Source organism: Myxine glutinosa, chromosome 10, assembly GCF_964187855.1.
Source record: "Myxine glutinosa chromosome 10, kmMyxGlut1.1, whole genome shotgun sequence".
Classification (NCBI taxonomy): Eukaryota; Metazoa; Chordata; class Myxini; order Myxiniformes; family Myxinidae; genus Myxine; species Myxine glutinosa.
The window spans coordinates 16,908,199-16,932,780 of NC_136270.1; the positions used below are offsets into that span (position 1 = coordinate 16,908,199).

At 44.3% G+C, this 24,582-nt stretch overlaps 1 protein-coding gene across 1 annotated transcript in view; it reads left to right on the forward strand.

The window, feature by feature from the left end:
- TOMM7 (translocase of outer mitochondrial membrane 7) overlaps nt 1–24,582 on the forward strand; it is a 60,045-nt gene that overhangs the window by 3,781 nt on the left and 31,682 nt on the right. Inside the window, exon 2 of the mRNA XM_068126958.2 lies at nt 16,385–16,433. Within this exon, the coding sequence (XP_067983059.2) occupies nt 16,385–16,433 (49 nt within the window). The remainder of the gene's footprint in view (nt 1–16,384; nt 16,434–24,582) is intronic.

The following is a 24,582-nucleotide window of genomic DNA, read 5'->3' on the forward strand; positions in this document are numbered from 1 at the left end:
CTCCATCCAGTGACACAACCCCCTCTGAAATGAATGGTTGGTAACCCTTTTGAGGGCGATTTCTCACATTTGCCATTGCATTCGGAGTTGTACTAGTCGAACTCCGCTCCTGATTTTCCTTTCCCAGAGCATAACAGTGGGACATCAAGTGTCCCGGTTTATGGCAAAAAGCGCAAGTAGACCTGGAGGAGAACATTGTGGTCTGCCTCGAGCCCCCCGGAGGATACGTCTGCCTTGGAACTGTTGTCTTCAGATTTCTAGAAGTCGTGGTATCAGAGCGAGTGGTCCTCATAGTCATCTCGAGGCCGCACCCATGAATTTTCGTTCTCCAGCCCTGATGTACCATAGCTCCCTCGGCTTAGTCTAGGCGAGTAGTTAGGTTTGTGGAACCCCATCCTGTGTGTTAAGGCATCGTCATCTGCCATGGTTGCTGCCTCATACAACTTTGGTACTTTCCTTTCCTCCAGATGTACTTTAATGTCCTCGTGGACACTCTGTTGGAATTCCTCCACCAGGATCAATTGTCGTAATAGTTCGAAGTCTTTCCCAACCCCTTTTGAATCACTCCACCGATCAAACATGGTTTCTTTCATTCTGGCCAACTCCACATGGGTCTCACTCTCCCTCTTCCTGGCGTTCCGGAATTTTTTCCGGTCAGCTTCAGGGACCGATTCATAGGCTTTGAGAATGGTTTTCTTCACTATCTCGTAATCCTTCCCTATTTCACCCCCGCTTTCTACCCCCGCTAATTTCACCCCAATTCCACTTTTTTGAAATACCAACTTCTGTCCTGGAAGTCCTTGGTGTCCTTGTGTTTTATACTTCTCCCTCCACCCCCCCCCCCCTTCCCACGCCTCCTCCCCCCAAGCCCTCTCCCTTCCACACATCTCCCTGCTCTCAAATGTTGTGTTTGTGTGCTTCCCCTTCTCTCCCCATCTTGTTTTCCGCTCCCTCCTTTTGTGTGTTTTGTTTGTCTGGTTGATTTGTTTGTGAAGTAAATGTTAGCTCTTTCACGAGCCTCGATTCAGTATACAAAACAAAAAACCAAAAAAAATCTGCACATTGCTCAATCGGTAAAGCCGAATAAATATCCTGAGATTTACCCACCAGAACACTTTGCACTAACATGGTCCAGGACTCCTCCGGCCATTTTAGCATTCGAGCCACTTTCTCAAAGTGTAAAAAAAAACTTGGCTACCTCCTTTTCATTGAAGAGTGGAACCAGCCTAACATGTCTGCCAACATCCCAGGTGTTCTGACTAGTTGTCGAACCCGTCGGCATGGATGGCACCTCTCCCTGTTCTCTCCTTAACTCCAGCTCCTTGACTTTAATTTCCTGCTGAAGCCCCATTTCACGGTCCTTTAACTCCCTTTCGGCTTTTCTATCCTCTGCTTCGAGTTCCCTTGCCGCTCTCCTTTCCTCTGTTTTTTTATCTTCTAACCTTTCCTCGAGTTCTCTTTCCTTTGCTTTTAACCTTTCCTGGCTCTGCAATTGCATCTCCATTTTTTGGAGCTCCACATTTTCTTGTTCTTCTGGTAACCAATCCAAGGCTCCCTCTTTCCATGTTCCTAGTTCCACCATAGATTCTATCACCACTGTCTGCATCTCTGTTTTCTTCATTTTAACTCTGACCTCCAAGCTAAAATGTTTGGCCAATATCAAGAGTTCCGATTTTAGTAACGCTCGGAACTGTGCCTCACTAGGGGTCGCTGCAAACTTCTCTGCATCAAACTCCATGGTGACTATCCGTTAGCACCTGTTAACCTTCACACAATAAATTTAAAAAAAAAAAAAAAAAAAAAAAATTTTTTTGTGTGAAAAATTTGGGAATGTTGGAAAATATTCCAAAATTGGAAAATTTGGGAATGCTAGGGAATTCTTTCCCGGACGAAATTTAAGGAATTTAATCCACCGTCCGAGATTTAGGGAATTTAATCAGCAAAGCCGAGCCCCCAATTTTCCCACAATACAAACCCCCAATTTCAATCTGGATCAATCCCAAATGGATGTTTTTAGGGAATTTTATCCTGGACGAAGACCCAATTTCAAGCCCACGTGTCAATTGGACGAGCCCCCAATTTCTGTTACGTGTTCCTCTATGATCTGGTCTCGGTACACCTCCGAACCCCGAGAGGAGCAACGGCAGAAAAATATGTTACTCTGTGTTTGAAAACAATAGTGAAACCACACCAATGATTATAAATGAACAAATAATATATTGAAAATCACACAGGAATAACGGTACAGCAAATGGCAATTAAGAGTGCACTCTATATACCATCAATAAAGTCATATAACTCACTGCGCTCCCAGCGAGTGAAACGGACACTCCTCAATGTCTCTATAACCTTTTCCAAGGCGAATGTGATTCGCTCCAGCGGTCACTAGAACGAGATCCAGTCAAAGCCCGCATCTCGCTCTCCAGTCGATATTCGAATCGCGTACAGTTGACAATGGTGATCGCCCCGCCGAAACTGTACAACGGCGCCCTTCAGAGGGGCACCTTCACCGCTCACTCAGTGAACCGCAACGTAATTGGAGACGAAGCGGTCGCACACACACATCCCCGACAAATGGTAGGATGTTGGGCGCGAAGATGACGCGAGGCAAAACCTTTGTAGGTGTCCGAAGCGCGGGGTTCAAAATGGCCAACGGCTCTTACTTGAGCCGATGCGACTAGGCGAGGATTCGTCGAAATCTCAGCGCCCAAATCTGACTGCGCAGATTGTCCACTCCAGCGATAATTCCTATCGCCGGGTGTCCCTTCAAGGATCTCAAAATTCCCTCGCGACTTTCGGTAGACCAGGCTAGCTATGGAGCCTTGACGTCACGCGTCTTCTCCAACTTTGCCTGCGCCGCCTCTTCCTCTTCACCTCATCGTTTTCCGGTTCGGTTTCCTGTATCATTTTAAGTTAACCTTTTTAACTTTAGATAGCTGTTCCTGAATAATAAACCTTTTGAGAATAATAATAGTACATATATCAGAAATATATCAAGTGGGTGAAAACCACAACAGCGGAAGTGACGAAACACACACACACACACACACACACACACACACACACACACACACACACACACACACACACACACACACACACACACACACACACTACCCGACATAGTGACACACACACACACACACCTTTTAGTAATAGATGCAAACATCTCGTATAATTTATCTTGTGACCCCGGAACCAAACAAACAATATATTTATAACAGCCGTCACATCTCCCACTCTCCTCCCCCTCCTCCCACCTAACACGATTAATCGTAAATATCACCATTTTAAAATTTGATTTTAAACTTACCTGATTGATGACCTGAGTGTCCCAAATTAATCAAGATGCTAGCTTTGCCAGGTGGGCAGTGGTTTAGAAGCGAGGTCAGGCTAGGTAGTTTGAATCTAGGATCAATGGGAGGAGAGGGGTTTGTGTGGTGGAGATGATGCAGAGAATGAGGTTGGCACTGTTGTGGGTGTAGGAGACCAGGTGGAAAGAAGACTTCCCCCATCTCTTATCTTCCCCCATCCAAAACCTTGATCTTTTCTACCCCCGCTAATTTCACCCCAATTCCACTTTTTTGAAATACCAACTTCTGTCCTGGAAGTTCTTGGTGTCCTTGTGTTTTATACTTCTCCCTCCACCCCCCCCCTCCCCCCTTCCCACGCCTCCTCCCCCCAAGCCCTCTCCCTTCCACACATCTCCCTGTTCTCAAATGTTGTGTTTGTGTGCTTCCCCTTCTCTCCCCATCTTGTTTTCTGCTCCCTCTTTTTGTGTGTTTTGTTTGTCTGGTTGATTTGTTTGTGAAGTAAATGTTAGCTCTTTCGCGAGCCTCGATTCAGTATACAAAAAAAAAAAAAAAAAAAAAAAAGACAGGGCGAGAAGGTTGGTAGGAGGATACAAGCTGTTACATGCTGGTGGGGATGGAAGGAGTAATGGCGTAAGACTAATAGTATCGGAAGAGATCAGCCAGCAGGTGGTCAGAGTGGAAAGATGGGAGGGATGGATAGTTATGGCATGGGTGGTGATTCAAAGACAAATTATGTGTGTTATGTTGGTATATGGGCCGCAAAAGGCGATAGTTGGGGGCGTAGAAGCAGGAATTCAGGGAAGCGCTGGAGAGGAAGATGTGAATGGTTGAGCTGGAGGTGATGCTGTGCATTGCGGGGGACGCGCATATGGGAGAAGCAAAGCCGGTGAAGAGGAATGTGTTGGTAAGTTTGGTTGGGGAACGAGAGTCAATAGCTGGTGGAGCTGGTGTCAAGGAATGGGATGGCCATAACTGGTTCATTCTTCCAAAAGTGGAAAATCCACAAGATTACCTATAGGAATGGACAGCATAGAACAGAATTGGATTGGGGAGTGGGGGAGGAGGGGAGGGGGGGGTGAGAAGAAAGAGGGGGATGTGGGTGTGGTGAGTACATGTGCACCCCAAGCGGGGGAGGTATTATTGTCTTTTTTTTCCAGGTGAGTTATGAACGTAGAGCAGCAACGAAGGCTGGAAAGGGTGGAAATGTGGATGGTTCGGTGGATGTGCGGAGTATCGTTGAGAGAGAGGAAGACAAATGATGAATTGCGAAAGATTATGGGAATGGAGCCTGTGATTGATGCTGTGAAGAGAAACAGGTTGAGATGGTTTGGTCATGTGTTGAGGAAGGATGAAAGTGACTGGTTGAGAAGAGTGATGGAAATGAATGTGGAAGGAAGTAGAGGATGGGGAAGACCGAGAAAGACTTGGCTAAAGATGGCGGAAGAAGAAATGCGGGCAAGGGGGTTAACAAGAAGAGATGCAGAAAATAGGGCAAAATGGAGAAGATTGTCATGGGGACCGCAAGGCTAACCCCCACTCTTTCAGGGAAAATGGCCTTAAAATGCCTGTTGTTGTGTTGTTGTTTTCCAGGTGAGTTATCAAGGTGAATCATTGACGTGCATTATTGAATTAAAAATGTTATTTCTTATTGAGTTTTTCCACCTTTATTATTTCAAAACGTGGGAAGATCCCTGAAACACCTTTTGTCTGAAATGGTCATGGATGATGCATAGCTCTGTTTTGGAATTTCAGATGATGCAAAGCTGATGTAGAGAAATAGGCTACACCATTCTGGCCAAATTGAACGTAAAGGTGGAGGAGTTGTACTCTATGTTCGTGCTTACATTAGTTCCAGATTTGTGTTTGCGAACTATCTATCCACCTAACTCGAAATCATGTGGGTCAAATTCCTGTAATCGGCCAATATACTTTGAAAAACAGGATTTATGCTTGTGTTGTTTATATACCCCCTGGTTCCCTTTAACAACAGCAAATTATTGATCATATCGTATCATACAGATGTTTGACCTGACAAATGCTACGGACAGTGCTGAACAACATATTGAACAAAAATGCTCATGACAGATAGTCAACCAACCGACTCGACGCAATACATTAATTATTGGGCAAGATTTTTTTACAAACACTCCGAATCTTTTCTGCGAGCCACTCGCTTGTGCACCTGTTGCTAAAGGGAAATACCGAGTTATCGTTGGCTACCCCAATGAGTAATTCCACCAATGAAATCGACATAGTTTGCTCTGCAACCTTTGTGCCATTCGTACGTGCGAGCGTTCGGTCAGTGGGTTACCCAGCATCAGCAAGAAACTCTTGATGATCTTAATGTAATGGTTAACATTTTTATGCCTCCGCCGCCAAAGTTGCCAGAACCATTATGTTTTCCGGTTGTCTGTCTGTCCGTGATAGGTTTTCGTTACTGCGAGAACTTGAGAACAGCTGAAAGAATTTAAATCGAACATAGATGAAGTATGTACTCTGATGTAAAGATGAACTGGGTTGTTTTTGGGGTCAAGAGGTCAAAGGTCAGAGGTCCTGTTAAGTAAAACTGTGATGTAGTAAAACCCCGATATTCGCGTATGCTCCTGAAAAATGCCACCAATGTCGAATCCTTGAATGTTGGGGCATTGTTTCAATGGGGAAAAGGGGGATTGGTTCCTGGTGGTTTGTGATTCATAAGGGAAAATTTTACGAAAACGAATGCACATGATTACAGTTTAATTTCACAATGCTTACAAATAAAAGAACAAAAACAACAGCAGGTACTCTTTCCCATTTTCATTGAAAATATATGGTCGCGTGAGGAATCGCAGCAGGTCAAGATAGCGGGAAGAACGATGAGTGCAAAAATAACTACAAGGGAACTCAGTAGAGCGCATACCTCGACCAGGCTCACCAGTTTGTTTTGTATCCCACTGATGGGCTGGATCTCGATTTGGACCTGAACCAAAATCAAGTCGGCTTGTTCTTGTCACCTAACCAACTCGACCGTAACTTTTTAAAATATCATGTTATATATTGCTTTTCGCCCGATCTCTCAATGGTGAAGAATCACTTAAATATTAAATAATTTTCGTATCTGACTACATATTCAGATCTTCACCAAAAACGAATCGATTAGTCCTTGTCACACACCCAACCTGTCCACCAAATCATTTTTATTATTATTATTATTTTTTGTTTACAAGATCGAGGCTCGCGTAAGAGCTAACATTAATCCCCAAAAAAAAAAACCCGACACAAAACATACAATAAAGGGAGCGGGAGACAAGATGGGGAGAGAGAGGGAAGCACACAAGTACAACAGTAGAGAACAGGGACATCGGGAGATCTGTGGGAGGGAGAGAGCATGGGGGGAGGAGGCATGGGAAGGGTGGACGAGGTATAAAACACATGGACACTGCTCTCGGACTTCCAGGAAAAGAAGTTGGTATTTCAAAAAAGTGGATCTGGGGTGAATTAACAGGGGTAGAAAAGATCAAGGTTTTGGATGGTGGAAGATAAGGGATGGTGGTGAACAGCTGTTTTAAAGACCTGGAGGGAGGAGTGGGATTGAAGAGAGTGAGGGAATTTGTTCAAGTTTTGTCCAAATCCGTCCATAACTTTTTGAAATATCCTGCTGTGTAGCTGTTTTAGCCCTATCTTCCAATGGTGAAGAATTACTTTAAAAATTCGAGTAGCCGGATTCGAGTAAAAAATCTTGACCAAAATCAAACAAATCCTTCCTTGCCACACACACAACCTCTCCACCAGGTTTCGTCCAAATCCATCTTCAACTTTTTGAGATATCCTGCTGAATATAGTTTTTGGCCCTATCTCCCAATGGTGAAGAATTACTTTAAAAATTCGAGTAGCCGTATCCGAATCCGGATCTTCACCAAAATCTAATCATTTCGTCGGTGCACATACACTACCTCTCTGCCAAATTTAGTCCGAATCCGTCCACAACTTTTTGAGATGTCTTGTTCACAGACAGACAGACAAACAGACAGGGTGAAAACATAACCTCCATCCACCTTCGGTGGCGGAGGTAATGAGACCCAGGACACGCTTGCAGTGCTTGTGGGTAGATGGAGGAGGGGTGGGTAGTGTGCCCATTGTTTGTGGTGTATGCCCGTTGTGGGAGATGGTAAACATGCATGTAGACTGTAGAGATGCTGTATCAAAGCTCGTTTTAGAACTGTTATGCGTGCGGCTCCTGGAAAATGGTTTACGCATCTGGTTGCAAATGGTTTACGCATCCAGTTGCAAATGGTTTACACATGTGGTTGCAAATCGTTTACGCATCTGGTAGCAAATAGTTTATGCATCTGGTTGCAAATGGTTTACACATGTGGTTGCAAATGGTTTATGCATCTGGTAGCAAATAGTTTACCCATCTGGTGGCAAATGGTTTACGCATCTGGTTGCAAATGGTTTATGCATCTGGTTGCAAATGGTTTATGCATCTGGTGGCAAATGGTTTGCACATCTGGTGGCAAATGGTTTGCACATCTGGTGGCAAATGGTTTGCATGGGTAGTGAAAGATTGTTTTTGAACTGTTATGCGAGCGGCGTGTGGATGATTTTTTGCGTACTTATGGCTGGTTTATGCGTGGCTGGTGGAAGATTGTTTGAGAACTGTTATGCATGCAGCTCGTGAAAGATTTTTTTTTTTGCGCACGCAAAAAACATGAATATGTGATGCACAAGGTCACGAAAGTAGAAGTAGGTCACAATGTATGAACCGTGAATATGCGGGGTCTGCAATGTCTGAACTGCGAATGTCGGTGTCTGACCGTACTTGAAAACAGCTGAAGGGATTTAAATCAAACTTAGTATAAGTACAGTGCATTCAGAAAGTATTCAGACCCCTTCACTTTTTTCACATTTTGTTATGTTGCAGCCTTATGCTGAAATCGTTTAAATTCATATTTTCCCTCATCAATCTACAATCAATACCCCATAATGACAAAGAGAAAACAGGATTTTAGAAAATTTTGCAAATTTCTTAAAAAGAAAAAACTGAAATATCACATTGACATAAGTATTCAGACCCTTAACTCAGTACTTAGTTGAAGCACCTTTGGCAGCGATTACAGCCTCGAGTCTTCTTGGGTATGACGTGACAAGCTTTGCACACCTGGATTTGGGGATTTTCTGCCATTCTTCTGTGCAGATCCTCTCAAGCTCTGTCAGGTTGGATGGGGACCGTTGGTGGACAGCCATTTTCAGGTCTCTCCAGAGATGTTTGATTGGGTTCAAGTCAGGGCTCTGGCTGAGCCACTCAAGGACCTTCACACAGTTGTCCCTAAGCCACTCCTGTGTTGTCTTGGCTGTGTGCTTCGGGTCATTGTCCTGTTAGAAGGTGAACCTTCGGGCCAGTCTGAGGTCCTGAGCGCTCTATTTCAGGTTTTCATTAAGATATCTCTGTACTTTGCTCCGTTCATTGTTCCCTCAACCCTGACCAGTCCCCCAGTCCCTGCTGCTGAAAAACACCCTCACAGCATGATGCTGCCACCACCATGCTTCACCGTTGGGATGGTATTGGGCAGGTGATGAGCGGTGCCTGGTTTCCTCCAGACATGACACTTAGAATTGAGGCCAAACAGTTCAATCTTGGTTTCATCAGACCACAGAATCTTGTTTCTCACAGTCTGAGAGTACTTTAGGTGCTTTTTTGCAAACTCCAAGTGGGCTTTCATGTGTCCTTTCACTGAGGAGAGGCTTCCGTCTGGCCATTCTGCCAAAAAGCCCAGATTGGTGGAGTGTTGCAGTGATTGTTGTCCTTCTGGAAGTTTCTCCCATCTCCACACAGGATCACTGCAGCTCAGCCAGAGTGACCATCGGGTTCTTGGTCACTTCTCTTACCAAGGCCCTTCTCCCCCGATTGCTCAATTTGGCCGGGCGGCCAGCTCGAGGAAGAGTCCTGGTTGTTCCAAACTTCTTCTGTTTAAGAATTATGGCGGCCATTGTGCTCTTGGGAACCTTCAATGCATCAGAAATTTTTTTTGTAGGCTTCCCCAGATCTGTGCCTTGACGTAATCCTGTCTCTGAGCTCTGCAGGCAGTTCCTTCGACCTCATGGCTTCGTTTTTGCTCTGATATGCATTATCAGCTGTGAGACCTTATATAGACAGGTGTGTGCCTTTCCAAATAATGTCCAATCAATTGAATTTACCACAGGTGGACTCCAATCAAGGTGTAGAAACATCGCAAAGATGATCAAGATAAATGGAAGGCACCTGAGCTAAATTTCAAGTGTCATAGCAAAGCAACATCAACGTTGTCATAGCAACATCAACTCATCCTGGGAATTCTTCCAAAGTAAACTGCTCTCTCTCATGCACAGATTTATCCCATCTCGTCTTCAGTTGTCATACCCTTCCTCCCGTCCATGGTACACGGAATCTTGTGGTGAGGCTGTTGCCCAGAAACAACTTGCTTTCGTCTCCTGGAAAGCAAATCCAACGGAAGGAAATCTCATTTCCTTTCACAAAGCCCGAAACAAGTGTGTGTCCACCCTCAGGAGAGCCAGGAAACAATATCTCTCCGTTCTCAGGACAGAACTCTCTTATCTGTCTCCCTCTTCCAAATCCTGGTGGCGGCTGGTCAAATCTGTTTCTGGTGTTTGTTCCCCCTCCATCCCCTCCCTCACCTCAAACGGCCACACGGCTGACTCCGCACGTGAAAAAGCTGAATGCCTCAACTCTGTGTTTGCCTCTAAATCTTGTGTCCCAAACCCATCCCTCTCTGTACCCACCGTACCCAGTCGTACCCAGCTGCTCCTGGACTCTGTGTCCTTTCCTCCTGACAAGGTGGAAAAGTTTCTGTCAATCCTCGACTCTGATTCTGCAACTGGACCTGACGGCATCAGCCCACGGGTCCTAAAATCTTGTTCTTCCGCTCTTTCACTCCCTCTCTCTGTTCTCTTCACACTCTCTTTTGCTCAAGGTCATCTGCCATCTGCTTGGAAATCTGCCAACATCACCGCTTTGCACAAAAAAGGTGCAAAAACAGATCCCAGCAACTACAGACCAATCAGCCTTCTCTCAATTATCAGTAAAGTCATGGAATCCATCATTGCTTCAGATATGAAATCTTTCCTTTTCTCCAATGGCTTGATCTCTGATCCATCAATTTGGTTTCAGACCTGGTCACTCTACTCTGGACATGCTGCTACTGCTTTCTCAGCAATGGATGGAGGTCCTCAATGCCAAACAGGAAATTAGAGCTGTCTCCCTTGACATATCACGTGCCTTCGATACGGTCTGGCACCCTGCTCTGCTCACCAAACTCTCCTCTGTTGGTATCCATGGAAATCTCCACGCATGGCTGGCGGACTTCCTCTCTAGTCGTAGTCAACGTGTGGCCCTGAATGGGTTTCTCTCATCTCCTCTTCCTGTTCAGGCTGGAGTTCCCCAAGGCAGTGTTCTGGGCCCTGTGCTTTTTCTGGTCTTCATCAATGATCTCTCCGACTCTCTTGAAAATCCTCTCTATCTCTTTGCTGATGACTCTACTCTCTGTCGCTCCATTCTTCATCCCTCAGATCGGCAGTCTGCAGCCTCCTCACAATCTGCAGACCTGGACAAAATAACAGACTGGGCAAACAAGTGGAACATGTCTTTCAATCCTGACAAATCTCACACTCTTACGATGTCTCTCCGAAAAGACCGACTGGACAACCCTCCCATCTACTTTCTGAATAATCCTCTCCAAGTTCTGTCACTCAAACTTTTGGGTCTCACTATCTGCCATGATCTTTCCTGGGAAAACCACATTTCAAATCTGGCCTCCAAAGCCAGTCGCCGACTGGGCATCCTCCGTCGTGCGAAGTCCTTCCTTGGCGCACCTGAGCTCCTCACCACGTACAAGGCTTTCATCCGCAGCTCAATGGAATACTGCTCTCCCCTCTGGGCTGGTGCTCCTGCCTCACACCTAGCTCGTCTTCACGCTGTTGAAAGCAAAGCATTCAGAATCATTGGAATCTCCCGCGATGAAGCTAACTCCAAGGGCCTCTCACTCACTCAACGCAGGCAGGTTGGTGGTCTTTCCGTCTTCTACTGACTCTTCTCTGGCCTTGCCCCCCCCCAGCTCTCTCTGGGCGCTGTCCCGCAAATATTCCTACAGGTCGCACAAGATCTGCCTGCAACCCTCTTATGGTTAAACTGCCAAAATCAAGACTCTCTGCTCACCTTCACTCCTTCATTCCTCTTTTCTCCCGCCTCTGGAACAAACTCCCTCACTCTCTTCAATCCCACCACCCTCCAGGTCTTTAAAACAGCTGTTCACCACCATCTCTTATCTTCCCCCATCCAAAACCTTGATCTTTTCTATCCCCGATAATTTCACCCCAATTCCACTTTTTGAAATACCAACTTCTGTCCTAGAAATCCTTGGTGTCCTTGTGTTTTATACTTCTCCCACCCCCCCCCCCCCCTTCCCACGCCTCCTCCCCCCAAGCCCTCTCCCTCCCACACATCTCCCTGCTCTTAAATGTTGTGTGCTCTCAAGTGTTTGCGTGCTTCCCATTCTCTTGTCTTCCGCTCCCTCTTTTTATATATTTTGTTTGTCTGGTTGATTTGTTTGTGAAGTAAATGTCAGCTCTTTCACGAGCCTCGATTCAGTATACAAAAAAGAAAAAAAAGAAAGAAAAAAAAAGGGTCTGAATACTTAGTCATGTGAAAAAGTAAGTACACGCCATGTAAAGTTTTGACTTTTTCAACATATTTCAACGTACAGCTATTTGATCTTCATTTCAACAATATTGATAGATAAAGGTGATATAATATAACAAATATCATGAAACATTTACATTTTGTATTCCATTGTATAATTTAAATAAACATGAATGCAAATTTAGCATGTGGAAAAAGTAAGTACACCCCTACATTTATCACTACTTCAAATCCCTAAAATTAGAATCAGGTGCACCAGCTCAGGTGCAAATGATTAGAACATCGTTGGAGAGGATCTTGGAGGAGCCTGTCTTATTTAAACCTCAGACATTTAGTTTGGCTCGCTCTTTGTTGTTCAATTGTGCGGCGTCACCATGCCTAGATCAAAAGAGCTCTCTGACACCTTCAGAAAGAAGGTTATAGATGCCTACGAGTCTGGGAAGGGATTTAAAAAGATCTCCAAACAATATGAAATCAATCATTCGACTGTCCGTAAGATCATCTACATGTGGAGAAGATTCCAAACAACTGCCAACTTGTTAAGGCCAGGCCGCCCCAGCAAGTTCAGCCCGAGAGCAGACCGCAAGATGCTGAAAGAAGTCTCTAAGCACCCCAGAATGTCATCACGGGACCTACAGGTAGCTCTTGCCACTGTTGATGTCAAAGTGCACAAGTCTACCATTAGAAAGAGGCTGCACAAATTTGATCTACATGGGAGGTGTGCCAGGAGGAAACCTTTGCTGTCCAGAAAGAACATCAGGGCAAGAATAAAGTTTGCCAATGAACACCTAGGCAAAGACCAGCACTTCTGGAACAATGTGCTCTGGACTGATGAGTCAAAGGTAGAGGTATTTTGCCACTGTACCAGAAGACATGTTTGGTGAAAACCAAAGACAGCATTTGACCACAAGAACCTGATACCAACTGTAAAGTATGGTGGTGGAAATATTATGGTTTGGGGCAGCTTTGCTGCATCAGGGCCTGGGCAGCTCTCCGTCATAGAATCCTTTATGAATTCTTCATTGTACCAGAGGGTGCTTGAGGATAATGTGAGGCCATCTGTCAGAAAGCTGAAGCTCAACCGAAGGTGGACCTTGCAACATGACAATGACCCAAAACATACCAGTAAATCCACCAAGGAATGGCTGAAAAGAAAGAAGTGGAGGGTTCTGGAATGGCCAAATCAAAGCCCGGATCTAAATCCCATCGAGATGTTGTGGGGGGATTTGAAACGGGCTGTGCATGCAAGAAACCCTCAAACATCGCACAGCTGAAAGAATTCTGCATGGAGGAGTGGGCAAACATTTCTCCCAATCGATGTCAGAGACTTGTAGACAGTTATAAGAAACGCCTACTTGAGGTTGTTTCTGTCAAAGGGGGCAATACCACCTATTAGAGCCAAGGGTGTACTTACTTTTTCCACATGCGAAATTTGCATTTATGTTTATTTAAATTATACAATGGACTACAAAATGTAAATGTTTCATGATATTTGTTATATTATCTCACCTTTATCTATCAATATTGTTGAAATGAAGATCAAATAGCTATATGTTGAAATATGTTGAAAAAGTCAAAACGCGTACGGGCGTGCGTGCCTGCGTGCGTAAGCGAAGGACCGAATTCTAATTTGGTGTGTGGGTGCAACCCACGTCAAAATCCAAGATGGGCACCGCCATGTATGTCTGAAGCTTGTGAGCGGAATATCTTGAAAAATAAGCGAAGTACCAACTTCTAATCTGGTGTGTGGGTGTATCTAGACATAAGAAAGAACGCTATTGAAAATTGGGTCGCCACGTCAAAATCCAAGATGGCCACCCCCATATAAATGTCTGAACCTTGTGAGCGAAATATCTTGGAAAAATAAACGAACGACTAACTTCTAATCTGGTGTGTGGGTGTATCTACACATAAGGAAGAACGCTATTGAAAATTGGGTCGCCACGTCAAAATCCAAGATGGCCGCCTTGCATCTTCCACTTTGTCAACTTGCATCACTTCACCGACGGGGGACCGAGGCGTAACGCTTGTTGATGTTGTAATTGATTGCGTGGGATGTAAGTCGTGCTTTGTATGTAGGATGTAAGTCCATGTGTCGGTTGATGGAGTTTTCATCAGAGTACCAGGCCTCGATAATCTCGCGGTTCACTCTCAAAGATCATGGTCTGATTCTGTGAGTGTGTGTGTGTTGTGTGTGTGTGTGTGTGTGTGTGTGTGTGTGTGTGTGTGTGTGTGTGTCGCAACCAATGACAACCTGTCTTGTCGTCTTACAGCATGTTGGTGTTCAGTTGGCCTTGTGGTTAAGCATTTGGATGTTTGGCCTCCATGCTTGGCTTCACAATCTTCACATTGTATGTTGTAGAATGTAGATGACATTCTCTTTGTCAAATTTGTTCACCTGCTCTTTTGGCTTTGACAGCTGTGCTATTAAGGATGTTTGTGGTTTGTGGGTGATGTTGATGTTGTATTCACGTAGAATGCGGCTTGTGGTTTCATAAGCGTGTTGTATGTATGGAAGTGCCACCGTGTGTAGAGGTGTGGTTGGATTGTTGTTGCCGTAGTTGGATTTCCAGTGACAAGATTTGATAAATGCATTTGGGTCGTGGTTTTCTAGTTCTAGTTGAGTGACGTGCAGCATTTCCATCCGGCGTTGTTCACGGTCACTGCAATGTGTTTTTGCATGATCTGCTAAGCTGCGAACACAACTTATTTTGTGGCAGGTGGGATGGCCACTACGGTAATCCAATACTTTGTCTGTGTTAGTAGGTTTACGGAACACCTGCTTGTGTAGCTTGCCGTTTCCATCCTTGGAAAGATGTACATCCAGGAATGGCAGAGACCCAGCTTGTTCTACTTCACATGTGAATTGTATTGCTGGCCATGTTGAATTTATCTTTGTGTGGAAACTGTCAACAACCGCCTTCTTTGTGATCACGAATGTGTTGTCCACGTACCGCAGCAAGTATTAGATTGAGTGTTGTCCTCTGTGATTGGCAAGGACTTGGACCAATCCATGACGTGAACTGTCCCCAACGGAACTTAACGGTTTCACCACCACACCACACTCAACACCTCTGAGGAAGAGAACTAGTTTGCTCTCGAAACGTCAGGTGATTAATAAAGAATTTAAAATTATTTTACTGCTCGGTGTGCTATTCTTTACAATATGAATCCTGAGCTGCAAGACTTTTGACATGTATGTGTATACATATATTGTAGATGAAAAAATTGAAGATGAGTTAATCTCTTATGCACTTCTTCATATACTTGCATACACATACATACGCATACATGTAATTACGCTCACATCCGGGGTCTGCCAAGCAGGCACGTAAAGCTCGCAGTGTTTCGTGTGGAAAATTTCTGAGGAGATTTTGAATTGGCTCGATAGCGCAGTGGGCTGTCACCGTGAAAGTGATGGAGGCCCTTGGTTCGAGTCCCATGTTGAGTCAGAGTTTTTGTCCCCCGTCACACCGTGGAGCGAAAGGGGGACTATGGTTTTCCCCTCCGTCCGTGTGTGCGTCCGTCCGTCCGTCCGTGCGTGCGTGTGGGCGTTCGTACGTGCGTGCGTAAGCGAAGGACCGAATTCTAATTTGGTGTGTGGGTGCAATCCACGTCAGAATCCAAGATGGCCACCACCATGTATGTTTGAACCTTGTGAGCGGAATATCTTGAAAAATAAGTGAAGTAACAACTTCTAATCTGGTGTGTGGGTGTATCTAGGCATAAGGAAGAACGCCATTGAAAATTGGGTCGCCACGTCAAAATCCAAGATGGCCGCCACCCTATATATGTCTGAACCCTGTGAGCGAAATATCTTGAAAAATAAACTAACTACTAACTTATAATCTGGTGTGTGGGTGTATCTAGGCATAAGGAAGAACGCTATTGAAAATTGGGTCGCCACGTCAAAATCCAAGATGGCCGCCACCATATATATGTCTGAACCTTGTGAGCGAAATATCTTGAAAAATAAACGAACGACTAACTTCTAATCTGGTGTGTGGGTGTACCTACGCATAAGGGAGAACGCTATTGAAAATTGGGTCGCCACGTCAAAATCCAAGATGGCCGCCTTGCGTCTTCCACTTTGTCAACTCGCATCACTTCAACGACCGGGGACCCAGGCGTAACGCTTGTTCATCTTTAAAAAGGTATACAGTATACTCTTTGCTTTTGTTTTCGCCACAACAATTAAGATTTTTACAAGACCCTTGGTTAATATTGTTGATTTGTTGGTCAAATGATTGAAGATTCTTATTGCTGTGATGTTGATTGGTCACTTGTCCATGTTGGTTGTGCTTCAAACTCTTCCATGCTCGTATCCTTTATTTGAACCATTTGCTGGTTTTACTCTTGTTTTGTTACACACCCTCTATTTTATTTTCTCCATTAGGGTTTCGGAAAGGAGCTGATCCAGGAATGCCTGAGCCCTCACTACTCAGGTACTGCCACACACCAGAGTCTGGATTGCTGCTTTGTACAAGCAAATGTCTACTTTTCCAGTACCACCTCTAAAATAATTGTGATGATGCTTCCGCTCTGCCTGCCTATTTCCTTTGTGCATAGCGATATAATTATAAAGTATGGGTTGATTGAACATCAAGTTTGTCATTGCACTTCAAGTTTTGAACATCAAGTTTGTCGATCCTTCTGTATTTCAGCATTTCTTTTCCAAAGCAAAAAATGGAAGATTTTAGTCGTATTTCTTTAAATCCACCTGCTGTTTGTTTTCTGATTGCTTCACACATGGCCTAAACGTTGATATTATTCATTGATTGCTGTACAAGTGTTTGTTTGGTTAAATGTTTTGTTTGATCTATTTTTGGTGACAATGGGCACTCTACGTAAAGTGCATTTGGGTGTTTACTTAGGTTTTTGTAAACCTTGATGCATAACTATCCTTGTGGGAGATCAGCCTCAAGGGAAATATCTTGACAGAATGCCAACAAGAATAATCCAACTTGCAGACCACATCTGAAGCCCATTAAGATGCGCTATCGGGGGCTCACAAGTGGTATTGTCGGCGTGCCAAGATGTCCTTGTGTTTGATTGGTAACACAGTACCTGTTGCAATCCTCGTTGAGAGCTTTTGGGGAGAAAATCTTCGAAATTTATCACAAAAATGGTTAAAAAGTAGTTTTTAACCTTCATGTGGTGGTGCTAGCTTGGAATGAAGTACTAATTCTCTGCACCATGAGACTCCTGATGTTAACCTGCAGTTGCTTTTCAGGAATGCTGACATTATCCATAGCACAAAGGCCAAATGTCAGAGGTCATGTTAGGTAAAAAATCCTGTTACCGTGATAACTCGTGAACCAGTGATGGGATTCTGATCAAAATTGGTACAAGTATGCACCGTATTATGATGTAAAGATGAACTGATTTGATTTTGGAGTCAAGAGGTCAAAGTCTGTAAGAGGTTTATAACCTGAGAATGGCTGAAAGGATCTAATTCAAACTTGGTACAGGTATGTGTAATGATAGTCCAGTTTCCAAATGGGATTCGGGAGCCCAAGCGTGTTTCGAGGTATGGATGATGTTTTATTGTTGATTATGGTACTATGGCATGTCCTGAGCAGGAATCAGCCGGGTGCCACTTTGGCAGCCTTGGGGAAAATATTTTACAGGCCAAAAATCAAATTGGCCGCCGGGCGAATATGTTGCTGATCATAAATACCCCATAACTTCCTTATTATTGGTGCTAGAAAGTGAATTTTGGTGTCTACACCTATGTTTTCAGGGTCCAGGAAGCCATTTATGCACTACGATTACCCATAACTACACTAGAAATAAACAAATTTGCACCTAAGCTAAAATATATTGCGAGAAAAATTTGAAACTTTATTCACAAATTCATTCCTTTATTGAAATTCAGCCGGTAAGTACAATTTATCAACCTTGGCAACCACCAGTAGCTATTAACTGTCCTTAACAAAATTAACACGAAGACATAGCCATACTAATAACACCTACAGATAATACTGATCAGTCATATCAATACATACAGCGAATGAAACATCACATTGTTCATGAACAGAGTATTATACCAACTCAACAATAGAACAGAATGTTGGACGGAATACGAATTCATACCAATTCATTCATCCTACCGATACACAATATTGAATGAACTTGTATCACTCATTAAAATTTACAGGTATCCGATACATCATAATATCAATAGATTAAAACTAAACACGGTAAGTACCATTTAACCAATCATTTCGCCCAGTTGTAAAATACATTAATTTAGACAAGTCCTTCAGACGTCTTCATCATCGTCCTGTGATGATATGGTTCTGGTGTGATCATTGTTACATTCTGCTCCAGCATGACAATTGCAGAACATGGAACATGACATCTGGGCAACCACACAATACATCTACCGGTGGAACATAGACGTGCTGAAGCACAGCCACATTTGATCATCCACATCTGTAGCACCTCGAGTGGAGCAGGAGAAACATCATCAGGTAGCATCACTGGAAACAACTTCTTGTCCTCCTTCCTGGTCCATCCATACTGTACAGGATCTGCTGCTGCAGGCGGCACACTTGAGAGTGAAGATTTCCAGATGATAGTCTGATAGTGGGTACGGTAGACATGCTCAGTGGAGGCATCTGAAGTGGGTGGCAGAGACTTTAGCTTTGGAGCACTGGATATTTTCATGTTTGTCATTTTTGTCGACCAGACAGCATAACGTGCAAGAGACGAGATGGAAGGGAAGTGGTGTGAGAATGGTGAAGGGTAGGCAGGGACAGAAATACAAGTTTGTGTGGCAAGGGTGCCTGGAGGGCGTGAATGGTGTTGGTGTCCTGTTTTCTGAGGAGTTTGTAGACAGTGTGGTGAGTGTGACTAGAGTGAGTGATAGGTTGATGATGGTGAAAATGATGATTGGAAAGCTCTTGGTGAACGTCATCTTGGGATATGCTCCGCAGGTTGGTCGGAGCGATGAAGAGAAGGACAAGTTCTGGTGTGCGATAGAGAAGCTGATGGAAAACGTGAAAGATGAGGAAGTTGTTGTGGTAGGAAGAGACCTAAATGGACATGTGGGAAGGAGTATGGATGGTTTTGAGGGAGTTCATGGGGGTTACGGATATGGTGTGAGAAATGGAGAAGGTGAAAGGATTTTGGAGTTTGCTGATGGAGCTGATTTGTTGATTTGTAATACTCAGTTCCAGAAAGAGGATAATAAGCTTGTTACATACACGTCAGGTGGGTCGACGACAACCGTTGACTACCTGATGGTGCGTAGGCGAGATAGGGTGCACCTCTGGGACACAAAGGTGATCCCGAGGGAGGAGGCTGTTTCACAGCACCACTTGGTTGTCTGCGACATAAGGGTGAAAGGTGCGAGGAGAGCTCGGCGGGTGAAGTACCAACCGAGAATGAAGGTGTGGAGGTTGAAAGAGGTGACAGTAAGGGAGGCATCAAAAGAGAGGCTGAGTAGGGTAGAGGATGATGTGGTTGAGCTTGAAAGTGGTTGGATGTCAATGAAAGCTCGTCTGTTGGGAGCCGTTGGTGAGGTATGTGGATGGACAAAAGGACCACCGAGGCACTCGGAAACATGATGGTGGGATGATGAAGTTGGAAAGAGGATTGATGAGAAGAGGAAGAAGTTCAAGGAGTGGCAGAAGGCGAAGGGTACGGGAGCAGAAACAGCAGAGCCTGAAAGTTATAAGGCAGCCAAGAAGGCTGCAAAGAAAGAGGAAGCAAAGGCGCAGGAGGCATGTAGGAAAATGTTCGGAGAACGCTTGCATTCGGAAGAGGGTCAGAGAGCAGTATTCAGGATTGCAAAGCAGATAGCGAAAGAGAGGTGTGATGTGATGGGGGTGAGTTGCTTGAAGGATGAAGTGGGACAAATCGTTGTGGACCCAGATGGAATTAAAGGAAGATGGAAAAGATATATGGAAATGCTGTTGAATACAGAGAATGAATGGGATGGCAACATAGAGAGTAACCCAGTTTTAGGACCGGCAGAGAAGATAACTGAGAAGGAAGTTGAGGAAGCGATAAAAGCAATGAAGAGTAGAAAAGCGGGAGGGCCGACGGGAGTTGTGGGAGATATGTTGAAGGCAGCAGGAAGTTGGGGTGTGAAGAGAATGACAGAGATCTGTAATCTGGTGGTGAAAGAGGGCGCATTCCAGTGGATTGGGAAATGAGTACCCTCGTCCCTCTATACAAGGGGAAAGGTGACCCTCTGGAGTGTGGCTCGTACCGAGCGATAAAGTTATTGGAGCATGGAATGAAGGTATTGGAAAGGGTGTTGGAGAGGAGGATAAGGAAGAAAGTGAAGATCGACGAAATGCAGTTTGGATTTATGCCAGGAAGAGGACCGACAGACGCGCTTTTTATTGTGAGGCAGTTGCAGGAGAAGTACATGGAGAAGAGGAAGATGTTGTTTCTTGGGTTTGTTGATCTGGAGAAAGCATTCGATAGGGTTCCACGCAAAGTATTGGCATGGGCATTGAGGAAGTTAGGAGTGGAGGAATGGTTGATCAGAGTAGTGAAGGCAATGTACAAAAGAGCGCGCACAGCTGTAAGGACGAAGGACGGGAACAGTGGTGAGTTTGAGGTGAAGGTTGGAGTGCATCAGGGGTCGGTACTAAGTCCACTACTATTTGTAGCTGTGATGGAGGTGCTGGCTCAGAACGTAAAGGAGGGTTTACCGTGGGAGTTGTTGTATGCAGATGATCTGGTGTTGATTGCCGAAAGTATGGATGGACTGAAGGAAAAGATGAACAAGTGGAAGGAATGAATGGAGACAAAAGGTCTGAAGGTGAATATCGGAAAGACAAAGGTGATGGCAAGTGGTAAAGCATGTGGTGAGGTGGAAAGAACTGGGAAGTGGTCCTGTGCTGTGTGCAGGAAGGGTGTCGTAGTGAACTCCATTCAATGTACAATGTGCGCTGAGTGGGTTCATCAAAAATGTAGTGGTCTGAGAGGGTCATTAACCAGTGTGGCAGCTGCATTCAAATGTAAGGTGTGCACAGAGGGAGCTGCAGATGGAGGAAATGTTGAGTTGGATCTTGGAGACGGCGTGAAGCTGAAAGGTGTGAAAACATTTTGCTACCTCAGAGACATGCTGAATGGAGAAGGTGGATCAGACTCAGCAACGGTTGCTGGAGTGAGATGTGCATGGAAGAAGTTTCGGGAACTGAGTGGCGTGCTGATGATGAGGGGAGTGTCGTTGAAGCTGAAGGGAAAGGTGTATGCTGCATGTGTGAGAAGTGTTATGATTTATGGGAGCGAGACATGGGTAATGAACGTAGAGCAGCAACGAAGGTTGGAAAGGGTGGAAATGCGAATGGTTCGATGGATGTGCGGAGTATCGTTGAGAGAGAGGAAGACAAATGATGAATTGCGAAAGATTATGGGAATAGAGCCTGTGATTTATGCTGTGAAGAGGAACAGGTTGAGATGGTTTGGTCATGTGTTGAGGAAGGATGAAAGTGACTGGTTGAGAAGAGTGATGGAAATGAATGTAGAAGGAAGTAGAAGATGGGGAAGACCGAGAAAGACTTGGCTAAAGATGGTGGAAGAAGAAATGCGGGCAAGGGGGTTAACAAGGAGAGATGCAGAAAATAGGGCAAGATGGAGAAGATTGTCATGGGGACCGCAAGGCTAACCCCCGCTCTAGCAGGGAAAATGGCCTTAAAATGCATGTTGCTGTTGTTGTTGTTGTTGTTGTTGTGTAGACAGCATAACGCATCTCTTACATGTCTCCATCATACTTTGAGCCATAGCACATGGATATGAATGATGTAGCTTCAGATGTAGCTTTTATATCTACTGGTAGTGTAGGTTCTTCTTTCAGTTCCTCTTTTCGTGGCCTTCTGATTGTTGGACTGTCTGACACTTGGATATCATCTGTCCACTCCTGAAGTTGGGTTAGAAGCAAGGCTCGTGAATGTGTTGATTTGAGTCCATTTGGTGATGCTATGTTTGCGTCAAAGTTGTCAGCAACTGTTTGAACTCGACCAACCTTACTGTCCATCAATCCTTGAAGGTGTTTGTCTCTTGAGGCAGCATGGGCCACAGATTTCTTAAATCGTAGGACCTCATCGTATGAACATGTTATGCCAAATTCTGAGCACTGTTCGATGAGTGATTTTCCCCTCAGGATAGTTCCAAGAGTTATCTGTAGTGTTGTTGGTCTGTTGGTTAGAACACTAGTTATGGTGTTGCCTATCAGTAGAGCCGTGTTTGTGTGATCCAATTTGGGTGACAATTCAGCAAGCAAGTTTAGAAGTAGATCACTACATGCTTCAGAGGCATCTTCCAGCAATAGTCGAGTTTTGTACGTGTCTCGGTCAGCTGATCTTTCTGAACACTCTTTCTTGATTGTTTTGGCAATGGGTGTCACATCAACATCAGCGTTATCGTCAACAAGTTTGAGGAGATGAGGAGCTTTGCTGCGGAAGACGAGTATACTCGCAACTCCATTACCTGAGAGCACAAGGAGATAATCACCAAAGTGATTAACTAATCGATCAATGAGCTTGCGACATGGTTGTACGGTACCTCCATGATTAGTGTATGTATCTTGAATTTCAAGAGAGTTCCATACATACTTATTTACTGACATTTCTTCAATCATGGCATCAAAGGCAGAATCATCTGGTTGTGGAAATTTTTTTGTGGAGTTAGCAGTTGCTTGTATATTCTTGTGATTCATGAAGAGCTTATAACAATCATCATGATACTGCCCATCAGCAGCATGCAAATCTGAAACCGCACCACTAACTCGAACTCGGACTTCATCTGCTAGACAATCATTGCGAACATCACAGGTAAGTAATATGTTCTGCTTGAAGTGATTTGCTGTTCGACACTGGATTGCTTTTCTCCATCTATCAGGATGCCGGGAGCTGGATACAATGTTATACATCTCTCGCCACAGAACAAGCAATGTTCTTTGAAGTTGAAGTCTGTTGTCCCTGATCTGCGAGATTTTTTGTGGGGAATAACTTCATCAGTTCCTAGATTGTCATCTTTCTGCCTGGATAGAAATCTTTTTATGTGATGTGCTGATGTATATATAGATACACAATTCTTGTGACATCTGATCAAATCAACTCCAGCGAGTTTATTAATTAACCCATCACCACGCCTGATGCTTCAGTTTCTAACAGTTTCTACTCTACCAACACCACAGTTTATAAGATTAGGAGAATCATTTGTACAGTCAAAGAAGCATCTGCCATCCATCATTGGTCGTGCTGTTATATATACCTGTTAGGACAGAAAGAGATCAATGTTAGTGAACCACCACCATTATACATGCATAATTTAGTATAAATATTGTTCATGCCGGCAATATCATGCTGTAGGGAAGTGACAATGATAAATTAGATGGTATAAATGGCTTCCTGGACCCTGAAAACATAGGTGTAGACACCAAGATTAACTTTCTAGCACCAATAATAAGGAAGTTATGGGGTATTTATGATCGGCGACATAGTCGCCTGGCGGCCATTTTGTTTTTGGCCCGTAAAAAATTTTCCCCAAGAGTGCCAAAGTGGCACCCGGCTGATTCCTGGTCAGGACATGCCATAGTACCAGAATCGACCATAAAACGTCATCCATACTGCAAAACATGCTTTTCTGAAATTCCACTGGACTATGATGTAAAGATCAACTGATTCGATTTTGGGGTCAAGAGGTCAAATGTCAGACATCCCGTCAGGTAAAAATTCTGTTACCTAGCTAACTTGTGAACCAGTCATGGGATTTTCACCAAACTTGCATCATAATATATAATTATACCAAAGATAAACGGATTCCATTTTGGGGTCAAGAGGTCAGAGGTCATGTCAGGTAAAAATGTGATAACCTGAGAACAGCTTAATGGGTTTAAATCAAACATATGGTACAAGTAAGTATAATGATGTAAACATGAACTGATTAGATTATGGAATCACTAAGTCAAAGGTTAGAGGTCCCATGAAGTAAAAATTCTGTTACTGTTCTAACTTGTGAACTGATGGTGGGATTTTGACCAAACTTGGTATAAGTATATTGTTATAGATCGCGGTTAGATGTTATAGACCGAGCGGTGGTGTAAGACCGCGACCTAACAAAACTCACCCGATTCACCCAGACTTTGGCCGTATCGCACCCCAGCTGCTCAATGAGGGAAAAGACGAAAACGACGCAATGCAAAGAGGAAAAAGAAGGCAAAGAAAGGTTTGGAAATACGACTGAATTTATTGGCTATTTACACACAAGCAAAAAGAAAGCAATCAAGGTTTATTTACAACACATAAGACGCAGGTGACACAGGGAAAATACTAGCTTATACAGACTTAATTAACCCAGGACAGAACAAACAAAAGACTCTGACTCACGCGGGGAATTGCAGGAGGTGGATGGCTGGAGGTGAACGCTTGGTGGAGCCAACACGGAGCTTGGTGGAGCCAACACGGAGCTTGGTGGAGCCAACACGGAGCTTGGTGGAGCCAACACGGAGCTTGGTGGAGCCAACACGGAGCTTGGTGGAGCCAACACGGAGCTTGGTGGAGCCTTGGCGTGACGGGCCCTCTCCTCTCTGTAAAAGCTCAACCGTCTTGTCTCTGGTAAAAGCTCAAC